At 37.9% G+C, this 19,453-nt stretch overlaps 1 protein-coding gene across 5 annotated transcripts in view; it reads left to right on the top strand.

The window, feature by feature from the left end:
• Positions 1-19,453, top strand: part of DPY19L1 (dpy-19 like C-mannosyltransferase 1) — a 92,348-nt gene that overhangs the window by 871 nt on the left and 72,024 nt on the right. For 3 of the 5 annotated variants that reach the window (XM_073899055.1, XM_073899056.1, XM_073899053.1), the window contains exons 2-4: positions 15,857-15,881; positions 16,513-16,600; positions 16,715-16,795. In XM_073899055.1, the coding sequence (XP_073755156.1) occupies positions 15,857-15,881; positions 16,513-16,600; positions 16,715-16,795 (194 nt within the window). The remainder of the gene's footprint in view (positions 1-15,856; positions 15,882-16,512; positions 16,601-16,714; positions 16,796-19,453) is intronic. The other 2 variants (XM_073899057.1, XM_025873131.2) reach the window with 1 other exon arrangement.

Here is a 19,453-nt window from a genome sequence, read left to right as displayed (position 1 = left end):
CGTCCGCTGTCTCTGTTTATGAAAAAAAAAAAAAAAAAAAAAAAAAATGGCCCCGAGATCAACAGCTGCCCGGCCTGGCGGCGAACTGACAGGTCTGCGCTAACGAGACTTGGGCGCTGCTGATTGGCGCGGACCGGCCGCCTTCCCGTTATCTCGGCCCCTGCCGGGAGGATGGTTTGCCTTGGGTTGGAAGCGGTTCCGTGGAGCTCAAAGCAGAAGCACGTTCCCTATCCTAGAAAGTTGCTAAACTTATAATTAAATTTTAGCGTGCTTTTTTCTTCTTGGCCTCAGACACCGCCGGTGGCACTCTGTGATTCCTCTGGGCACGTCACTTTCCAGGTTGTGTTGTGTTTTGGGCACTGGCGCTCTAGTCCTCTCTTCTGACCTGGGAACGTTTGGTGTGGAGGGCTCCCCTCCTTTTTCGCTGCCATGCACCAAATGGATGATGTGCAGCGATGTGCTGAAAAAAATAAAGTTGAAACAGTCACAGGTTGTGGACCCACTTCAGGTTTCCTTTGATTGACATTCCGATAAGGCGAGTTATAGCCGTTTGGATAATGGGCCTAATTTTTCTAAGCCAGTAAAATGTTGTAACACCGCCTTTCCTATATAATACCATTAATGGGCTTTGGCTACTGCATTATTTAACTATTGGTGATTTATGCCCAGTTATCCTTTCAAATTCCCTTAGTGGCCCAAAAGAATTTGGATTTCAGTATAGGCGAAGGAATAGGACACAGCAATTCGGCTTCCCCTGACATAACATCCACCACTAGAAGCCACTCAGTCATAAAAGGCCAGAGTCATCTCCGTGTGTGTGTGTTTTAATGGGCTCAGAAAAGTTGATATTGTTATTTGGGTACTTTTATGTATTGTAGATTCAAGCCAAGAAAAATTCAGTATTTTCAGTATATTCCTCCTCTTTTCAGTAGCGAGCTTGAAAAACCTTGCCAGCGTGCAGGTTAGATAAGTTCACCTTGGGGAGGCAGCATGGTACAATGGATGAGACAGGCTCCAAATCCTGTGCGGAGTGGTTGTTTGGTTTAAGTTTCAAATTATTTCCTTTGTGAGCCTCTTCCTTCTCTGTGACCTGAGATTATCACCTCCCCTGCTTACTCCATAGGCATGTTCTGAGGAGTAGAACTAAAACGGGTGGCTAATATATGGGATGGCATTCTGTGTCTAAAGCCTTTAACAAGTTTTAGTTGCTATTATAAAAGTGCATGCATAATACTGATTTGTGACAGAATGAAGTTGCATTTTTGTTGAATGGCTAGCATAAACATTAACCACTTCATAGTGAAATGTGGAAGGGCACCACTTCTTTTTCAGGGAGGTTACAGTAACACCCGTAGGATAATCATCTTGCCGTTTTCTCGTAATTGCATTTACTTTGAATCTTCTTTTATTGGATGGCTTAGCTTTGGATTTAGTGAGCATTATATTTAATGCTTATACCTAAATACAGTTTTGTATTAATAGAACAGTGTGGCACTTTACTTGACTTACCCCCTTGGGCATTGGAAAGAGGTACAGTGAAGGAGCTGTCCCACATTTTTGGGTGTACTCTGGAGACTGGTCATTGGATGGAGTTTGGATGATTTTCTACATCTATAAGAGGCCAGCTACAGGATTCTGAAGAATGATCAGACATAGGATGTTTGGTTCTTCCTCTTGCCCTGTACCCTTGGGTCCTGCAGAAAGGAGCAAAGTTTAAGACATTTTTGAAAGCTTCCTCATTCCCTCTCTTCTTGCCCTTCGCAGAATGAGCATGAGTTGAGCTGACATCTCAGTGTGGGATTTTGCTATCACAAAAATGTCTTCATTTATGTTTGGGGGAAAAAAATTTTACAACCTGAAGCTCCCTGATAGAAGCACACATCTTTAAGAGTTAGAAACTGACTAGAGGTTCTCGGTTCGGTTTCCTTCATCTCCTCCATACGTGCTAAGCACTGATGAGCTCACTACTTACCACGGTGGCCCTTTCTGCTGTTGGGCAGTGATAAGCACTGTTAAAAAAATCTACTTAACAAACATACATGTTTTTCTTATTTTTGGACATTATTGGCTATTTATTTAGTGGTAACAGTCGTAAAGAATTGTTTTTCAAATGTTTGTTTTTTGAAGTGTCAATCCAATAGCTCCCTACACATCAGTCAGGAGGAGCAGCAATATAGTAAAGAAAAACCATGATGCTGTTTTTCTCCAACTTTATTCACCATAACTCACAGTAAGCAATACAATTTACATTAAACCTGCTCACACTTCTGAAAGTGCGACCCAGTACATTTATGCACGTGTCTGTTTTACTCCATTTAGGTATGTTGGTGTCCTGGCAGGAAACAGATTTAATAAACGGACTGTTTTCAGAAGTGAACAGTTTTAAGGAACCCATAAAAGACACTGAAACACCCGTGACTGTCAGCATTCAGAAGGTGCTACCACCTCTGGGCCTCCAGGGGAAGGGGAGCTTCATCAGGAGCTGACCCCAGGGAGAGCTGTGCTGTGGGAGCAGGATCTCCCGGGAAGAGGGGCCCCCAGACCCTCTCCTCCCACCCTTTGCTCTCCAGCTCATGCCTCTCACTGGCTAACGAACTGGAACCCCTCTAGCAAGGGACCAAGCTGAATCATTCTGTAGGGTTGGGAATAAAGTAGAGAAGGGAGGAGAATGGATTTAGAGAAGCAATGGAGATCAGCAAATATGTGCATATACTTGAAACACGTTTCATGTAGCAATACTTATTCCTGTAACGTACAGTATACTCTGATTTCCTGTTCTGTCCTTTTTAAAAGAAATGCTGTTTATTAACTTTTGAGTTTTATGATCTAGTATTATAGCCTGTGGTTTGAAAACACTGCCTTAGAAGAACTGTTTTCTGGTTCTATACCTGTTTTAAACTAGTTGGGGGCCTGAGCAAAAGCAAAGCATTTAGCTTCTCTGAGCCTCAGTTCGCATATATTTAAAAATGGGAGGACTGGATTAGACTGGTGGCTGTTAAGCTTAGCAAAACTGGACCAGAGTCACCTGGAAGCTTTAAAAAATCCTGATAGCCAAGCGGCACATCAGACCAATTAAAGTAGAATCTGAGGTGGGGTGAGGTGGAGGGAAGTGTCAGTAATTTTAAAGTCCTATGTCCTGCCTCTGCTTAGTAGCAGACTGTCTAGCATCACGGAACTGACGTTCCTATATGGCAGTGACCCCCTAGAACTAAGGGCTTCTTGCCTTCCCGCTTTTATTTATTTATTTATTTATTTATTTATTTATTTATTTATTCATTCATTATAATTTTTAAAAAAGATTTTATTTATTTATCTCATAGCACAAGCAGGGGGAGTGGTAGGCAGAGGGAGAAGCAGGCTCCCCTCTGAGCAGGGAGCCTGATGTAGGGCTCGATTCCAGGACCCTGGGATCATGACCTGAGCCAAAGGCAGACACTTAACCGACTGAGCCACCCAGGCGCCCCTTCCCTCTTTTAAGGCAGGGGCACAGTCCAGTTTGCCCGTTTCTCCTAGTCTCTGTTGTTTTCCCAGAACTGGGGCTGTGAGTTGCCATTCATCATCTGATATGGCTGTTATTTTAAATTAGAGTTTCTTGTACCCATGTCTGTTATCAAAAGAGGGAAGTAAAAAGGATAGCTGGAGAGGGCTCTGTGTTTCAAGGAGAAATGGGAGGAGTCTTTTCCTTTGTGGAAGTGAAGAATGTGCATGTTAAACATGCAAATAAAGCATACCCCTGGTGAAAGACTACAGGGTAAGATGTCATTTACAAAACATAATGAAATTGTAACCTGAATATGGAAGAGAGAGATAATGAAAACTATTGTTTTTTTCCCTTACATCTGTCCTGCTTGACCTGTTTATGTTACCTGTCTGGTTCCTAAGGTCAATGGCAACTGCTGTAAGTGGGTTCTTTATTGGTAAGGCTTCTCATATGCAGCGTGATGACATTTTGGGTTGAATAATTCTTTGTTTGGGGGGGGGTGTCCTGTGCATTATGGGATGGTTAGCAGCATCACTGGCCTCTACCTATTAGATGGTAGAGGTACCTCCCCAGCTGTGACAACCAAAATATATGTTGGTCTCCATATGTTGGTAAATGTCCTTTGGGAAGCAAAAATGCGACAGTTAGGACCACTGCTTTTGTTAGCCACAACTTATGGAGTGTGAAAGCCCATATAATGGGAAACACATATGACTTCTTAGGGGCAGAAGGGGTGAGAAAGTGGGTGGAGGCAGAGGTTGAGGCTAGGTGTTAGCAGTGGGGCTGGAGAGGAGGCAGCGTGGTGTGTTTCAAGTAGCAGAGGCGTCTCAGAACTGACCTGCATTTGGATCTTATTTCTACACGTAAAAGCTATAGATCCCTTAATATCTGACTCTTGGCTACCTCCTCTTTAAAATGGGGATGATAAATGCCCCACATGGTTATGTTAAAGAATAAATAATACATGTAAACAGCAGCTTTATTCATGTTCACCAATTACTGAATGCCTGCTATGCCTGATGCTAGTTTTGGGGGGTAAGATGGAAGACAAGACAGCTGTAGCCTCTGTCTCTGTGGAACCCCATTCTGAAAGGGTCAGGGACAAATAAAAAATAATAGTACATTGCAGTAAGTCCAGTGGAGGAAAGAAAAAAGTGGCTGAGATAGAAAAAACAGGAGATACCCACTTTAGAATCAGAAAAGTCTTTGGGGAGGTAGCCTTAGATGTGAGCCCTAAAGGCAGAGAAGATGCGCACTGTCTAGAGGAAGAGAAAGGGCAGTGTGGATGTGGTACACAGCATTTGCTAAGGTAGGCCACAGCTTAGCGTGTCCAACACGACAGAGGCATGAACCAGGTCTCCTTAAGGAGCTTGCGTTTTATTCCTCGTACAATGGGAAGTCACTGAGGAGTGTTGAACAGGAGAGTAACATGATTTAATTTTTATTTTGAGAAATCTGCTTTTGGGAAAATGGGTTGTGGAGTACAAGGGCGGAACAGAGAGAAACCAGGGGGGAGGCTCTGGCAGGGATCTGGTAAGAGAGTTATTGGCCGTGATGAAGGGGCGTAGATTTGAGATCTGTTTTGGAGAGAGCAATGGTAGGATTTGCTGGTGAATTGGACTTGTATTGAGGGAAAGGGAAGAGCTATGAATAATTTCTAGGTTTTGGCTGCTGTTATGGGAAAACAAGGTGGCATTCACTGAAATCGTGAAGACTAGGGGCATGGGTGAGGGCATAGGTTTGAGAGGAAAGATCGAGAATTCTATCCTGGACATGGTACCGTCGAGACATTTGTGAGATGTCCCAGTAGAACTGTCAAGTGGGCTGTGGGAGATAAGAGAAGATGTCAGGATGGAAACAAAATAGGACATCCCTAGCAAATGGGTGGTATTAAATTAATGGGAATTGATAATAGCATCTTTTACTGATACTGATATGCCTGTGTGGCAGGCATAGTTCTAAGTGCTTTAGATTTACTCATTTATCTTAAACTCATTTCACTGCTAACTCAGTCCTGACCATGACATTGTGATCGTCATACCTGTTTTATCAGATAGAGGATCTGAGGCACAAAGATGTTAAATAACTTGCCCAAGATCATCCCTAGAATGTGGAAGGCTTGGGATTTGAACCCAGGCAAGGTGGCTTCAGAGTTCATGCTCTTAACTGCTATGCTGTATTTTACCTTCTCTAGGGTGAGTATAGCAAAAGAAGAAATGAAGCCCCAGGACTCAGTTCAGAGAAACCTCCAACATTTAGTGCTCAATAAGTGTTAGCTTTCTTGTTTCTTCCTTTAGGGGAAATAGAGAAAAGAGGGATCATGCATAGAGATATGGGAATAAGAAGTGGAGAGGACATATTAGCTGTGGCATAAGGGACAAGAAAAGCTGAGGAACTATGAAGGCACAGGTACCACTGGGCATCTTAGTGGGATGGCTTTCAAACAAACACTTAGATACAACTGAGCATCAGCTCTAAGGGTGTATTAATATGTAGATGTTGGGCCAGTACATTTCCCTGGAAAGCCAGTGAATGAAATGGGAATTTGGGATTTAAAGAGTTCCTTCAGTGTCTAAAACCAGTTTTTTTCTTTCTGAAATAGACTTCTGGTTAACTCTAAAGAACATTTATAATCATTTGTTATTAAAAATAAATAATTAGAAGGGTTCTGAAGATGCTATATTCATGTGTGCTCAAATAACAAATGGGACGAGTTTGGATTGTGTAAATATAAGGATATATTACCAATTTGTGATTGACTTTTGGCCTATAATACAGCATCAATACTGAAAGCAGATAAAACTTTATTATACACATGCGTATTTGGACATTGCTAAATTTTGAACTATAGCTGTTTTTATAACTTTTATACACTAAGCCTGTTAGGCTGTATTAATGTTTCTTAAAGTTTATGTTAATGATTTACATTATCACAGAGACTGTAAGTCTGTGTGCATGTTTCTAAGCAGGGTAGCTTTAGGCTTTATAATTTAGGCATAATTTATAATTATAAGCTAATTTATCTTTTGCCATCAGATTGTACTTTCTTCCAGGGAAGAGTTTGCTAGTTTTCTTTAGTTACCATTCTAATGAGTATTAGTCATCAAAGTTAGTAAAACTTACATCTATTTCTAGGTCAAGACCTTTATGCAGCTGTTTAATTCTGTAAAAGGCAGTCTCATTTCATAGGAAAGATCACTTCTCCATGGGTGAGCTTTCATAATTCAAGAATCAGTGAAAAGGAATAAATTTAAAAGTGGAAGAATTGATTTTTTAGAGTACATAAATCTACAACTATTGTAACTTTTTTTTTGCTTCAATACTATTTTTTATTTTCTCTATTTTCCCCCCCCCCCCCCCCCGAATACATTTAAATGAACAGCTCACATATCTTCACGTTTGTCTGGCATATTCCTCCCTGTTTGACTTCCTTTCCAAAGTAACCAATTGTCAGGTATCTTATTCAGGTCTGTCACTACACATGATCAATGTTTGGGCAGCATTTTGTAATTTTAACTTCTAGCGGCAAATGTTAACATAATAACCTAGTCACCAAGATCACTCACAGAAGTTCTGTTGTGATTCGTTGTACTGACCAAGGATAGGGTGAGTTTTTCTTCTAGTTTACAGTAGTACCAACTGTATCTTAAACACAGTTTATAAATTACTTGGCCAATTACTTTTGGAAAACTTGCCATCTTGACAAATTTTTAACTTGGGAAGATAGTTATAATTGAGAAGAGTGAGGCTTTAGTCATATTTTTATACAACTCAACTCAAATTTGCCTAAAATGCTACTGCTCTGCACTGGATTTGTCTATTACTTCCTAATAGTAATCACTGCTTTTTGTAATGCAGCTTTTCAGTGCTTCAGTTGTCAAACCTCAGAATCTTTTCTCCACATTTTAATAATAATCATAAAATACTTATGTAACTAGCACAGTGCCACTGTTTTCCACTACATTTAAAAGTTTTTTTTTAATAAGACCTTATTTCTCATTCTTTTGTCATCTTTGATCTCCACGGAAATATCATAAAAAATCTAGAACTGAAAGGTTAGTTACTGGAATTTTACATGTGAAGAAAGTAAAGTAGGCCAGGTGAATGGCCTGACAGCATTAGTGAGTTCACAGGGGGTGGTTTGAGATTGAAGTTAAGGTCTTTTGGCTTGTTAAGTATATCTGTCAAATTGTCGGTTTCAGATCTCTAGTTTTAGGCAACTGTCAAAAAACCATCAAAGATACGTTAATGGGGGATGCCTGAGGGGTGCTGTCGATTGAGTGTCTCACGCTTGGTTTCGGCTGGAGATCTCAGGGTCATTAGATGGAGCCCTCCCTTGGGCTCCACACTTAGCACGTTGTCTGCTTAGGACTTCCTCTGCCCTGGTGCCCGCCAAGCCCCCTCCTCTGAAATAAATAAATAAACTTTTTTTTAAAGACACATTAATAGGAAAATGACCTCCTATATTCTTAAGACCTGATAACTTTTGGCAAGAGTACTACTTTGCTGACTTCTGCTTATTTAGGGGAATCACTCTGTTATATCCTTATGGTCAAACTGTTAGTCTCCATTTTGTTTTTCTTAACTATTTTATGAAAACGACTAGATTCTGAATTATTTTTGATTGGTTGTTTGGCATTAGTATAAAAACAGAGTAAAATAGTAATAAGTGGTATCATGGTTTTCTTAAGGGTAAACTGTGATATCCAAGGGCAGTTTGCAATTTGTGGGGGAATCTGTAACCTGAAGATTGGAATGGGTTATTGATTAATGAACTTGTTAAAATCTCTTGTCTGGGTTTGTACTGTGTATGTGTGGATCTTTTTTTTTCCCCCTCTAAAGAAGAGATGCAGCTTCTACACTTTTTCCATTGGGTTTACTAAAGTTTTGCAGTTTTGCTGTGATTGCTCAGAAGCATTTAATGGGCTAGCATATTATTTTGGGTCTATAGTTATCTAGCTGCTTGTACTTAAAACACTGTAATGCCTTTTTTTAATAAGGAAAAAGCTACTTTATGAAAATTACTAATGTAGGTTACTGTTTGATTTAGAAATATTTGTGTTCACATTATGTGAGGACAGGATTTTAAAGGAAGTTAGAATTTGTTGCTTTAAAAACCCATATGCTGAGCAATTGTTCTATTAAGTATTCCCTACTTTAATATATGTATATGCATAAATGTTTAAAAGTGTGAAAATTTACTTTGTATATTTCTCTGTTTAGAAGCCTAATTATATTCTTTTTGAGGGTGGTGATACACATTTTCTATGCTCTGTTTTCGTATATTCATTTTAAAATAAGACTTTGTCCTTTATTTTTAAATTACTTCTAAAGAGTTTCCTTCCATACGTGAATGCATTCTTTTGGTTAAATGTGCTTATTAACATTTTCATGCCCGAACTTCTTGTCCAAAGGACATCAGTGGTCAGAGTCACAGAATCCAGGCTTTCCTTCAGTATTAGTGCATCCCAATCATGTGATCTTGCACCTCCTAGGAAAATAAGAGTCATATTTGACTTATGAGGACTCCTGGATCTTTTTGCTTAATATGTGAAATATGTTTTGTAAACTGCAATTAATAAACAGATATTAGACATTGTCATTGTAATTGAGAGCTTCCTAATTTTTTCCTGTTATAAGGTACTGTTTTGCTCAATGCCAAATATATGGAGGAGGTTCAAATGAACTAAAAGTCAGCCTTGCAGCCATAATCACATAGACCCCTGAATTCTAGATCTTAGTAGTAGTGTCTTCATACATGACTGAAATTTAAAGCAGTCATGGTTCTTAGGACTCAATATCTCTAGTAATAAATTGAGTACATTTCTTTTTTTCTCCATTCAAAAAAGAAAACAAATTAAAAGGACTAGACCTACAAAGACTTTTAGTTTAGGGAGCAGGAAGATCAAAATGAAAACAGAAAATAACCAGGCAGGCATCTTGGAGAGTGTGAAGTCTGAAGTATTAGTAGTAATTGTAGCTATACAAGGTCAGGAAGTGCGAGGGATAGAGATAACCAAGTAAAAACTGCTTATTCACTTTTGGTAAAAATGAGGCTCCCAGAGGCCAAATTACTTATAGTCATAAAAAATCCAGGCACTATTTCTTTTTAAGAGTGACTTTCTTGCCAGAGGAAGTAAAAAAGGATTTGATTTTTAATTTTAATTTTTTCCTTTTCTTAATCATTGCTTTCTGCTGTGAAGATTTTGACAATTTCTCCTTCAGAGTATCTTTTGAATTAACATTTGCCTTTTCCTGATAAAAATTGCTAAAAGTGTAGATTTCCAAGCCCCAAGTGAAAGCTTTTGAATCGGGGTCTTTGAGAATGGGGTGCAGTCTTAATATGCCTCTCCTAGATTAATGTTCTTATCCCTAGTTGAGAACATTAGAATCACCCCCTGTGCCAAACCTAGCAGTGTTCAAAGGGGTGATTCCGCTGTGCTGTCAGTGTAGACACATTGTCTTAAAAGTGTTTATATATCATCTGAGGGGCCTTGATAAAATGTGTATTTGGAGTTAGGCTTCTGGGGTGGGACCCAAGAGTCTGCATTTCTGACCAGCTCTCAGGTGATACAATTACTGCTGGAGGACACTTGGAATACAAAGAGCCAATCTCACATTAAATTTTGTGAACTATCACCTACATTTTGTTCCAGTTATTTTTTGTACCAATGCTAATTAACCTTGACTGTACATCAGAATCACTTGTGAATTAAAAAAAAATCCTGGGGCGCCTGGGTGGCTCAGTCAGTTGAGTTTCTGCCTTTGGCTCAGGTTATGATCCCAGGGTCCTGGGATCGAGCCCCACTTTGGCCCTTGCTCAGCGGGAAGCCTGCTTCTCCCTCTGCCTCTGCCCCTTTGCCTGCTCTGCTCTCTCTCTCTCAAATAAATAAATAAAATCTTAAAAAAAAAAAAATCCCTGGAGTTTCAGGTTTAGGAGCTCTGGATGAATACTCAAATACCTCTAGTTTTATTTAGTGCCACTGATAATTCTAATGCAATCCCAGGATTTAGACCGCCATGACTCTATTACTGTGTTATGATGTATTCTCTGAAACTTGCTTTGATTCTTTATTGAGTGGCTCAGTGCTTCCCAGCCTTTTTCACATCATGGCACACATAGAAAATGAGAATATTTGTGTGGCATGGAGTAGGGAAGTGGTGTCTTCAAAGCCTGGAGGTTACTGGCCCCTGGGGACGCTAGTCCTCTCATTCTTAGCACACCAGGCCTCACTGGTTGAGAAGCTTTGTTAACTCGTTTCCTGGTGTTCATGGAGCTCCAAGGGCCCAACACACTGTATATGTAGTGAGTGGGCCCTCAATAAATGTTGTCTTTGTTATTGCCTTTATCACTTATATTCTGTACTGTGTTAGTTATGGGAATTTTTTTTTTCATGTTGGAACCCAGGCCACATACAGCTTTCCTGTAGCTGTCTTCTTTTCTGGCTACCCACCATAAATCCCCACCTAAGTGGTAATCATGGCTTCAGCCCTGTCCCTCCCTCCCATCCCACTTTAATAGACCCTGCCTTGAGGAGGTCATTACTAAATGGCAAGAACCATCTGGAGCCATGTGGTTCTAATTCGAAACCTCCATTTCTTTCCACTGGGACAGAATTGCCTCCTCTCCCGTTTGTCGGCATCTGATGACTTCATCTTGTAAAAATATTTATATGGAAAAATGTATTCTAAGTCCAAAATGACTTGCAAAATTTAATACAATTTATTCCTAAATTGAGGTTAATCCATACTTAAAGCATTCTAAAGAGTTTTAGCCTTTCTAACCCTTAAGTGACAAATGACATAAAAAGAGGTTAAGGATGCTCCCCTTAAATCTATTGGACAAGGTTTCCAAGTCAACCTTGACAAGCTTTATACTCAACCCCTTCCTAATATTACTAATCATTTCTTATTGTTCTCAAGGGTCTATTCAGAGTTTAAAAGTTACTTTCCAGAAGGAAAAAGGCACCAGTAAATAGTCTCGTTGTTCCACATCAACAATCCATCCTGGAGAATGCAGTCAATTTCTAAATGTGCAGGTTTAAGCATCTCATCTAGTAGGCATTAGATACTTGTTGACTTTAGAGCACTTAAAACTCTCAAAAATCTAGGTGCTAGAAAGAAGACGGGAGCTGAGCTTGCTGTGTACATGACTGTTTTCTCTTTCTTAAACTGGTTCCTATAGAATGTCTTCACTTGTTACTTCACTACATAGAAACTGGCCTCTGTTTCATTCTAGGTACTATAGGGTGGGGTGGGAGACGTGTCTAATTTGCACTAAGTAAGTGGGGACTTGATTTTTGGAAAAAACAAAACAAAACAACCCCACAAATCTATTACATACATACAAGTGTGTGTATGTGTATCCATCAATCAAAGCACATTCAACTTAATTATATAGACATGATTTAGATTATTTCAGTTTCCTCCTTAATTATATCAGGTTGTATCCATTAATTCAGCAAACATTTCAATTGAGCTCTGTGCTCAACTATGTGCTCAGCTTTGTGCTAAATACTGTAGTATAAACTTCAGTGAAACATTGTTTCTGCCCTCAGGGAGTTACATTCTAGTTTGTTTAAAGGAGATTCTAATAATAGGAGAAGAACAATTTTCAGTGAAGAGGCTGTTCATCCCATGAAACTGAAAATTGATATAATGTGACGTATAATCTGGTACAAAATTTCTTTAATCAGAAAGTGGTAGGAGGGTCCAATTTAGTTTCAGAGTGTTGGTAATTTAGCAGCTTCCAGCAAAACATGAGTCTTTCAGAATTCTCAGCCATAGGATTGCAATCTTTTGAATTAGATTACAGAGCAAACCTTCTTTGCTTGAACACTTTTTTCTTATGGGATAGGCTTGGATTTTTGAAAGTTTTTTTTTTTTAATGTTCTGATTAAAAGAAAAAAAACCGCTATATTTACCACTGTCCCTTAGAATGACAAAAAATAGCATATGTATTAAAATGGAAAAAGGGGATTATCAATTTTGTGACACTCCCAAAAGACTATAGATGGGGTTGATAATCACTGGACTAAATTTTTTTTTTAAAGATTTTATTTTATTTTATTTTGACAGAGAGAGACCCAACGAGAGAGGGAACACAAGCGGGGGGGGGGGGGGAGAGGGAGAAGCAGGCTTCCCGCTGAGCAGGGAGCCCGATGCGGGGCTCCATCCCAGGACCCTGGGATCATGACCTGAGCCGAAGGCAGACGCTTAACCGACTGAGCCACCCAGGCACCCCATCACTGGGCTAAATTTAGAGAAAATAGTTTATAATCTTTTCGGTAGGCAAGAAAGCAAGAAAAGCTCTTTAGGGGTGCCTTTAGGAGTTTTTGTCATTTATGTCTTTATGCTTAAATTATATGCTCACAAGGCAGTATCTGCTTTACTGGGGCTTTCATTTTCAAATAACATATATAGATATACACAATGCACACTTATTTCAATTTTGAATAAATTAAAGCATAACTATATATTTTTTCTTTTGGGGGGGCAGGAGGAGAGGGGGAGAAGGGCAAAGGGAGAGGGAGAGAGAGAATCTTAAGTAGGCTCCATGCCCAGCATGGAGCCTCACACAGGGCTCGATCTCAGGACTCTGAGATCATCTGAGTCGAAATCGAGAGTAGGATGCTTAACCGACTGAGCCATCCAGGCTCTACATTTTTATATAAAAATGGTAGTTTCTATAAAACATACTGCTTATATCAATAGATGAATTGTAACTTTTCCTCCCATTTATCTTAAGAAAAAGAAAAGGAGGGGACTAAGACCCTTTAGGGTAAGGGGAAGCCTGGCTTTTGTCTTACTACCCTCCCCCCATCCTCCTCCAGAGGCTATGGCGTGTATGGCTTTCTTGTAAGAGTTCTTGCCTTCAACTTCCCTTTCTCTGTTTACTCATTTTGTTTACTTGTGCAAGTTACTCATTAGTTCTGGAAAAGCACTTAAAAAGTATCTGGCATGTAATAAGAATGCAAATGTTAGCTGCTTTGTTATTATTACTACTAAATTGAATGGAACAAAGGAATTAAAAATACTGGGCAGATTATGAATTGACCCTGGAGGTTATGAAAGAGCTCGGTTCAAATGCCTGGAACTCTAAGAATTGTTTAGTACTTCAGCGATTGAATTAAAGGAAGGCACCAAAGGCCACTTGGTACATTTGTTCTTCTGAGGAATTGTGGTATTCTGAGGAAGTACAGAGGTGATGGCCTTGAGAAATCCTATTTATCAGTCTAGAGTTGTGAAGCTTAAAGGCTAAAAGCGTATGTGAAATACATTGCCAATGAAGTCAGTTGAAGACCAGCTGCCTTCTTTTACCAGAATTACTTAGTATTATTCTAGAAGTTTGTTATTGTTGTCAAATGAGAAGAAGAAACTAGTAGCAAATTTATAATATAGGAGCAAAATTATCATTTTTAAATAATATTGTTCAAAATAGAGGATTGAAGATGATAAGCCAAAAAACTATAAGAATTAATAATAGTTTAGTAAATGAGTAAAAAATAAATATATTGCAAAATAAACTTCAAAAAAATACATTAACAATATCTAACAAAGTATAATAAAAGATTTCATGGCTCTTAGTAGAAAAAATGTTAAGCTTACAAGAAAGACTTAAGAAATATGAATTAACTGTGTAATAACTATTAATTTTCCTGATAGGATTTTTGTCAAGGCAATTGAAAAGGAAATTGAGTAATTGAACCCATGTTTATGGGTATAAAGATACGGATTCATATCATTAACATGTGGATTCTTTCCAAATTATTTTATAAATGAAATCCCAATTATAATCTCAAAGGGATTACCAAAGTATGTGTATCAAGTGTTGTGTATGATAAAGATGGCATTTACATTCTGTGAGAGAAGAATGGTTTATTCAGAACATGATAGATTATTGAGAAAATAAAACCCAAACTTCATTATTGCAGGGTGAAGTGTTTAAAGGCAGAAACCAAAAAGGAAATGGATGGTAGATTTGTCAACAAGAAAAAATCTAAAATTTGAAAGATCAAAGTACCATATATAAGCAAATGTCACATGACAAAGCTAGTTAAATATTTGCAATTGTAGTGATCTAGAAAGAGTAAGTTTTGTCTTGTATAACCATTAATATCTCCTAGATAAAGTGTATTTTTTAATTTTTAAAAATATAAATACTTCTTTAAGAATAAGGCAATAAGATCTAGACTGGTTTTCATTTCTAAGAGCATTTTCATAGTTCAATTCCTCATTAGTTATTTAATCAGAAGTCTGCAATAAGATGAATCTTGTGACATAAGAAATTGGTATTTTCTGGATTCATCTTAATATGTTTTTTGTACTTGGACAGAAAGCAACTATTGATTCTCCTATGAGACTGATTTTATTATTAGCTTGTTTTCTCTTCCTTGCCTTTCTTCCTTTTACCCTGATGAGAAAAAAAAACAAAAACAAAACAAAACTCTAAAGGCTTGAGATATAAGGGAAGCCATTTTAGATTTCTTTCTAAGTCAGCATGACTGTACATAGACTTGGTTTAAACCAAAAGCCTGATTTATGGCCTGCCATGCATATGTTATACACCTGCTCTGTAAATGAGTAGCCTGAAGGAAAACCATCTTGTCTTTAAGATACCGATCAATGCTCCTACTCCCTGTACTCCGTGACATTAAAACTTGTGTTGCCTGCCTGTGTGCTAATCTATAATCTTTTGAGCTTTTACAAGTTGTAAAAAAGTATATAACCCTGTGAAAACTGTTTATTCTACAAAGCACTTTCTTCCCTGTGAAGAGCGTGTTTCCTGGGCAGCTGTCCTAACTTGGCCTCCAGTAAAACTCCTCTCTTACTTTTAGAGATTCTAAAATGTTTGCTTGTTTTGCGTCAACAACCCCTCCATCTCTTCCTTCCATCTTTATTTCACTTTAAATTTGTTTAAAAAATAGTAAAATTTATCACAAAAATCCAAATATTGCAGCAATATATAAAAAGTGGCATGCTCTCATTTTATTCATCCCCAGTCCTGCACCCCAAGGTCACCATATTTCTTGATTCTAGAGTTACTTCTCACTGCTGGTTCTGTCCCTCTGGCAGTTCTATTTGTGGAAGTTTCCACCTGAGGTTTCCTTGTAGAGTATTTGGCAAATAATAGGTCGCCATTTTGTTGAATGACTCAGTGAATGAAATTTGTAGATATATGCCTAATTCTTTTATAATTCAGGCTGTTGGATTTTAAGCATAGCCCTGAGGTTTCTTTCACAGAGTCACTCTTCTTTCCCCAATTGCTAAGAGTCCAACATTACACATCCCAAATGCTTATCTTTATAATGCTTTTCTCTAAAGTGAAAACATTTCTTTATGCTAACATGATTTAAATTTCTTTTTTTCTTTCAGCTACCTTTGCAGCAGTGTTGCACTGGTAAGATTTTTCTTCCTCTGGTATATTTTATGCAGATGTTTACAACTCACCAAAGCTATTTCCCATAAATATAAAGAAATAATTTCAGTATGATAAGGATGAATATATATATTACATGCAACACAATAGTCTGAAAAAGTAGTTTAACTGATAAATCAAGGTCAGAATAATGTAATTTTTTAATAAAAAAAGAGATCCATTATTAAAGAGGTTATATTTGAGACTGTATTTCACTTAACGTTAACATAGTGTTCATGTTGAGAGGAAGATTAATTTTTTTAATCTTCTGGATAGAATGAAATATGAATTTCATTAATCGGACATTTCTGAAATGGTAACCCAATGACATTTATAATTCAATTTATAATTGTATTGTACTTGACTGAAAATATTCTTATTCTGGTTCATTCTAATTTTAAAATCTAATTTGAATGTGTTTCCTATTAGAAATTTTAGTAGAACTATTACAGCATACAGAGTGGCAAACATATGGATACCACTGTATTTGAGTTTTATTACAAAATTATGTGCAAATTTCTGGATACCTTTATTTTTGCTTGTAGAGTTTCTTTTAAAAATAATACTTAGTATAAGCATCAACCCTTGGTTTGTTACCCTTTTGTGTCTGCAGGAGCCATATAACACACCTCTTTGAAAATGATCGTCACTTTTCTCACCTCTCAACATTGGAAAGGGAGATGGCTTTTCGCACTGAAATGGTTAGTTTTTATGTGATATTTTCGGGTTCTAAAAACTTTAAGCTTTTTATCATTGAAATTTTCAAAGAAGTACGAAATACAAAGAGTAGACACCTCCCCTTGCCTATCCCCCAGCTTCAACAACTGGACACAGCCATTTTAACTTCGTATACACCTCCACGCACAGGAAACCTCAGACATCATATCATTTCATCGGTAAATACTTTCATTTGTCTCTCAAAAGAAAAGAATTTTTTGTTACCCACAGTTCTGTTGGCAAACTTGAAAACAATGAACAGCAGTCGCTTGATATTAAATATCAATCAGTGTTTACATGGCCGATTGGCTTTTTTTTTTTTTTGTAGTTGGTGTGTTGGTAGGCTTGAATCAGGATTCAAGCCATGTCTGTACGTTGTGTCTAGTTGATGTGTCTCTTAAGTCTTTTAATCTGTAAATTCCACTTCCCATTTTTATTGTTTTGCTATTTATTTATTGAAGAATCCAGGTTATTTGTCTTATTATAGAATTACCCATGGTAATTCATGTTCTTTATTATGTTCCACTGTCCCAAGTTTCCTGAAAATTGATAGATAAGAGACTTGATAGCTGAAGGCTCATTTTGTTTTTTCGGCAGGAATATTTCATAAGTGGTGTGCATGTATTGTACCGTACAAAGAGGCACACCATGTCTGGTTGTCTCACTTCTGTGATGTCAAGACTGATCAGTGGCTTTAGGTATTGTCACGTTGGTTCTTCCATTATAGCCTAGCCATCAGCCTGGGTTAGTTAATTCATTAAGATTACCAAGTGGTGATTATCTAGTCTATTATGTTTTCCCTGCATTTGTTGACTGTAATTCTTCTGTAAAGAAGAGTTTTCCCATAATACTTATTTGTTTCTCTGATGTACACGTCACACAGGTAAGACAATGCTTGATTTTTTCTTTTTATTTACTACTTTCTAGAAAAAGGAGTTGGTTTCCTAGCATTTTCTTCTGGTAACCAATGGGGTGCCTTCTTTTGCTGTATATCATTATGATCTGGTAGATTTTAGCAGGTTTTATAAACTTACCTGTCTTTAGCTGATGAGAGCCTTTGCTGCTGACTCTGTGTCCCTTTGATGTGACCTCATGAGTATTCTGTAGCTTTCTTACTTTCTGGTACTATTAAGACATTCCTGGGGCGCCTGCATGGCTGGCTCAGTCCGTTAAGCGTCTGCCTTCGGCTCAGGTCATGATCCCAGGGTCCTGGGATCGAGCCCCGCATCGGGCTCCCTGCTCCATGGGAGGCCTGCTTCTCCCTCTCCCACTCCCCCTGCTTGTGTTCCTTCTTTCACTGTCTCTCTCTCTCTCTGTCAAATTAATAAAATCTTTACAAAAAAAAAAAAAAAAGACTTTCCTCTCCAGACCTGGTATCATCCAGTTTTCCAAGGAACCCCAATTCCTTTCAGTGGCAAATGGTATTTAGAGACCACAAATTTGGTGCTAGAGATGCTTATTGCTACTACAGTTGACCCTTAGGACAACAAGGGGTTAGAGGTGCTGACCCCATGCTGTCCAAAATCCACATATAACTTTTGACTCCTCCCAGATTTAACTATTAATAGCCTATTATTGACTGAAAGCCTTACCGGTACCATAAACAGTCGATTAACACATATTTTGTATGTTACATGTATTATATACTATATTCTTTCAACAAAGTAAGCCAGAGAAAAGAAAATGTTATTAAGAAAATCATAAGGAAGAGAAAATAAATTTACACTACCATACTCTATCGAAAAAGTCAGTGTGTAAGCGGAGCTGCATTGTTCAAACCTGTGTTGTTCTAGGGTCAACTGTATTTGATACTAGATTGGCCAATGTGTCCAAGCCTTTTTAGTAAACAGAATTAAGAAACAGTTTTTAAATTATTAATTTATATTCATATTTTAAAATTCAAATTTAGGATTAGATAGTTACTTACTTTGTTTTAAATTTGTATCTTTACTGCTAGCCCAGGAATCTTGGTTTCATATTACTTATTTTTGTGGAATAAAAGAACCAAAGGTACTATTAAAAATAAGAGGATTGAAAACATTTTAAGACTTTCTTACATTTCTTTTTGACTTTAAAAAGGATATATTCCATTAGGATGTACAGTAGAATTACTATATCTTAAGGTTATTTGAAATCTTCTTCCAACTTGATAGTTAATTTCTTATTTTATTTTTATTTTGATATTTAGGGATTTAAAAATTTTCACTTTATAATTAAATAAGATGTTTACGTGATTCCAAAACAAACCTACAAAACAAGATAGGTTGTGGTGGTTTTCTACGGCTGCTATAACAAATGTACAATAAACTTAGGTGGCTTAAAAAGCAGAGATTTATTCTCTCAGAGTTCTGGAGGCTAGAAGTCTGAAATCAAAGTGTTGGCAGGGCCACGTTCTTACTGAAGGCTCTAGGAAGAATCCTTCCTTGCCTCTTCCTAGCTTCTTGTGCTTTCTGGCCATCCTTGGTGCGTGTTGGCTGGCATTGGAAATGCCATCACTTCAAGCTCTGCCTCTGTCTTCATGGGACACTTTTCCCATTGTCTCTGAGTTTAAATTTCCCTCTATTGTAAGGATACCATTTATATTAGATGACCTTATTTTGACCACATCTGCAAGGAACTTCATCCACATAGGTTCACAGTCCCAGGTTCCAGTGGATGTGAAATTTGGGGGGATATTATCCAACCTAGTACAGTAGGAAATATTTTAAAAAATAGCGATAGGAAAGCTAAACACCATAATATCAAGAATCATTTTTTCCTTATCTATAAATATTGGGCATGCAAATCGCTTTCATATTTATGAGCCTTAAATCCAGTGTGGAGTTTGACAGCTGATG

Source organism: Callorhinus ursinus, unplaced genomic scaffold (assembly GCF_003265705.2).
Source record: "Callorhinus ursinus isolate GAN/ISIS: 27379988/994484 unplaced genomic scaffold, GSC_fseal_2.0 scaffold12, whole genome shotgun sequence".
Lineage (NCBI taxonomy): Eukaryota > Metazoa > Chordata > Mammalia > Carnivora > Otariidae > Callorhinus > Callorhinus ursinus.
The sequence above is the reverse complement of the archived record's forward strand: the minus strand, read 5'-3'. Positions and strand labels throughout refer to the sequence as shown.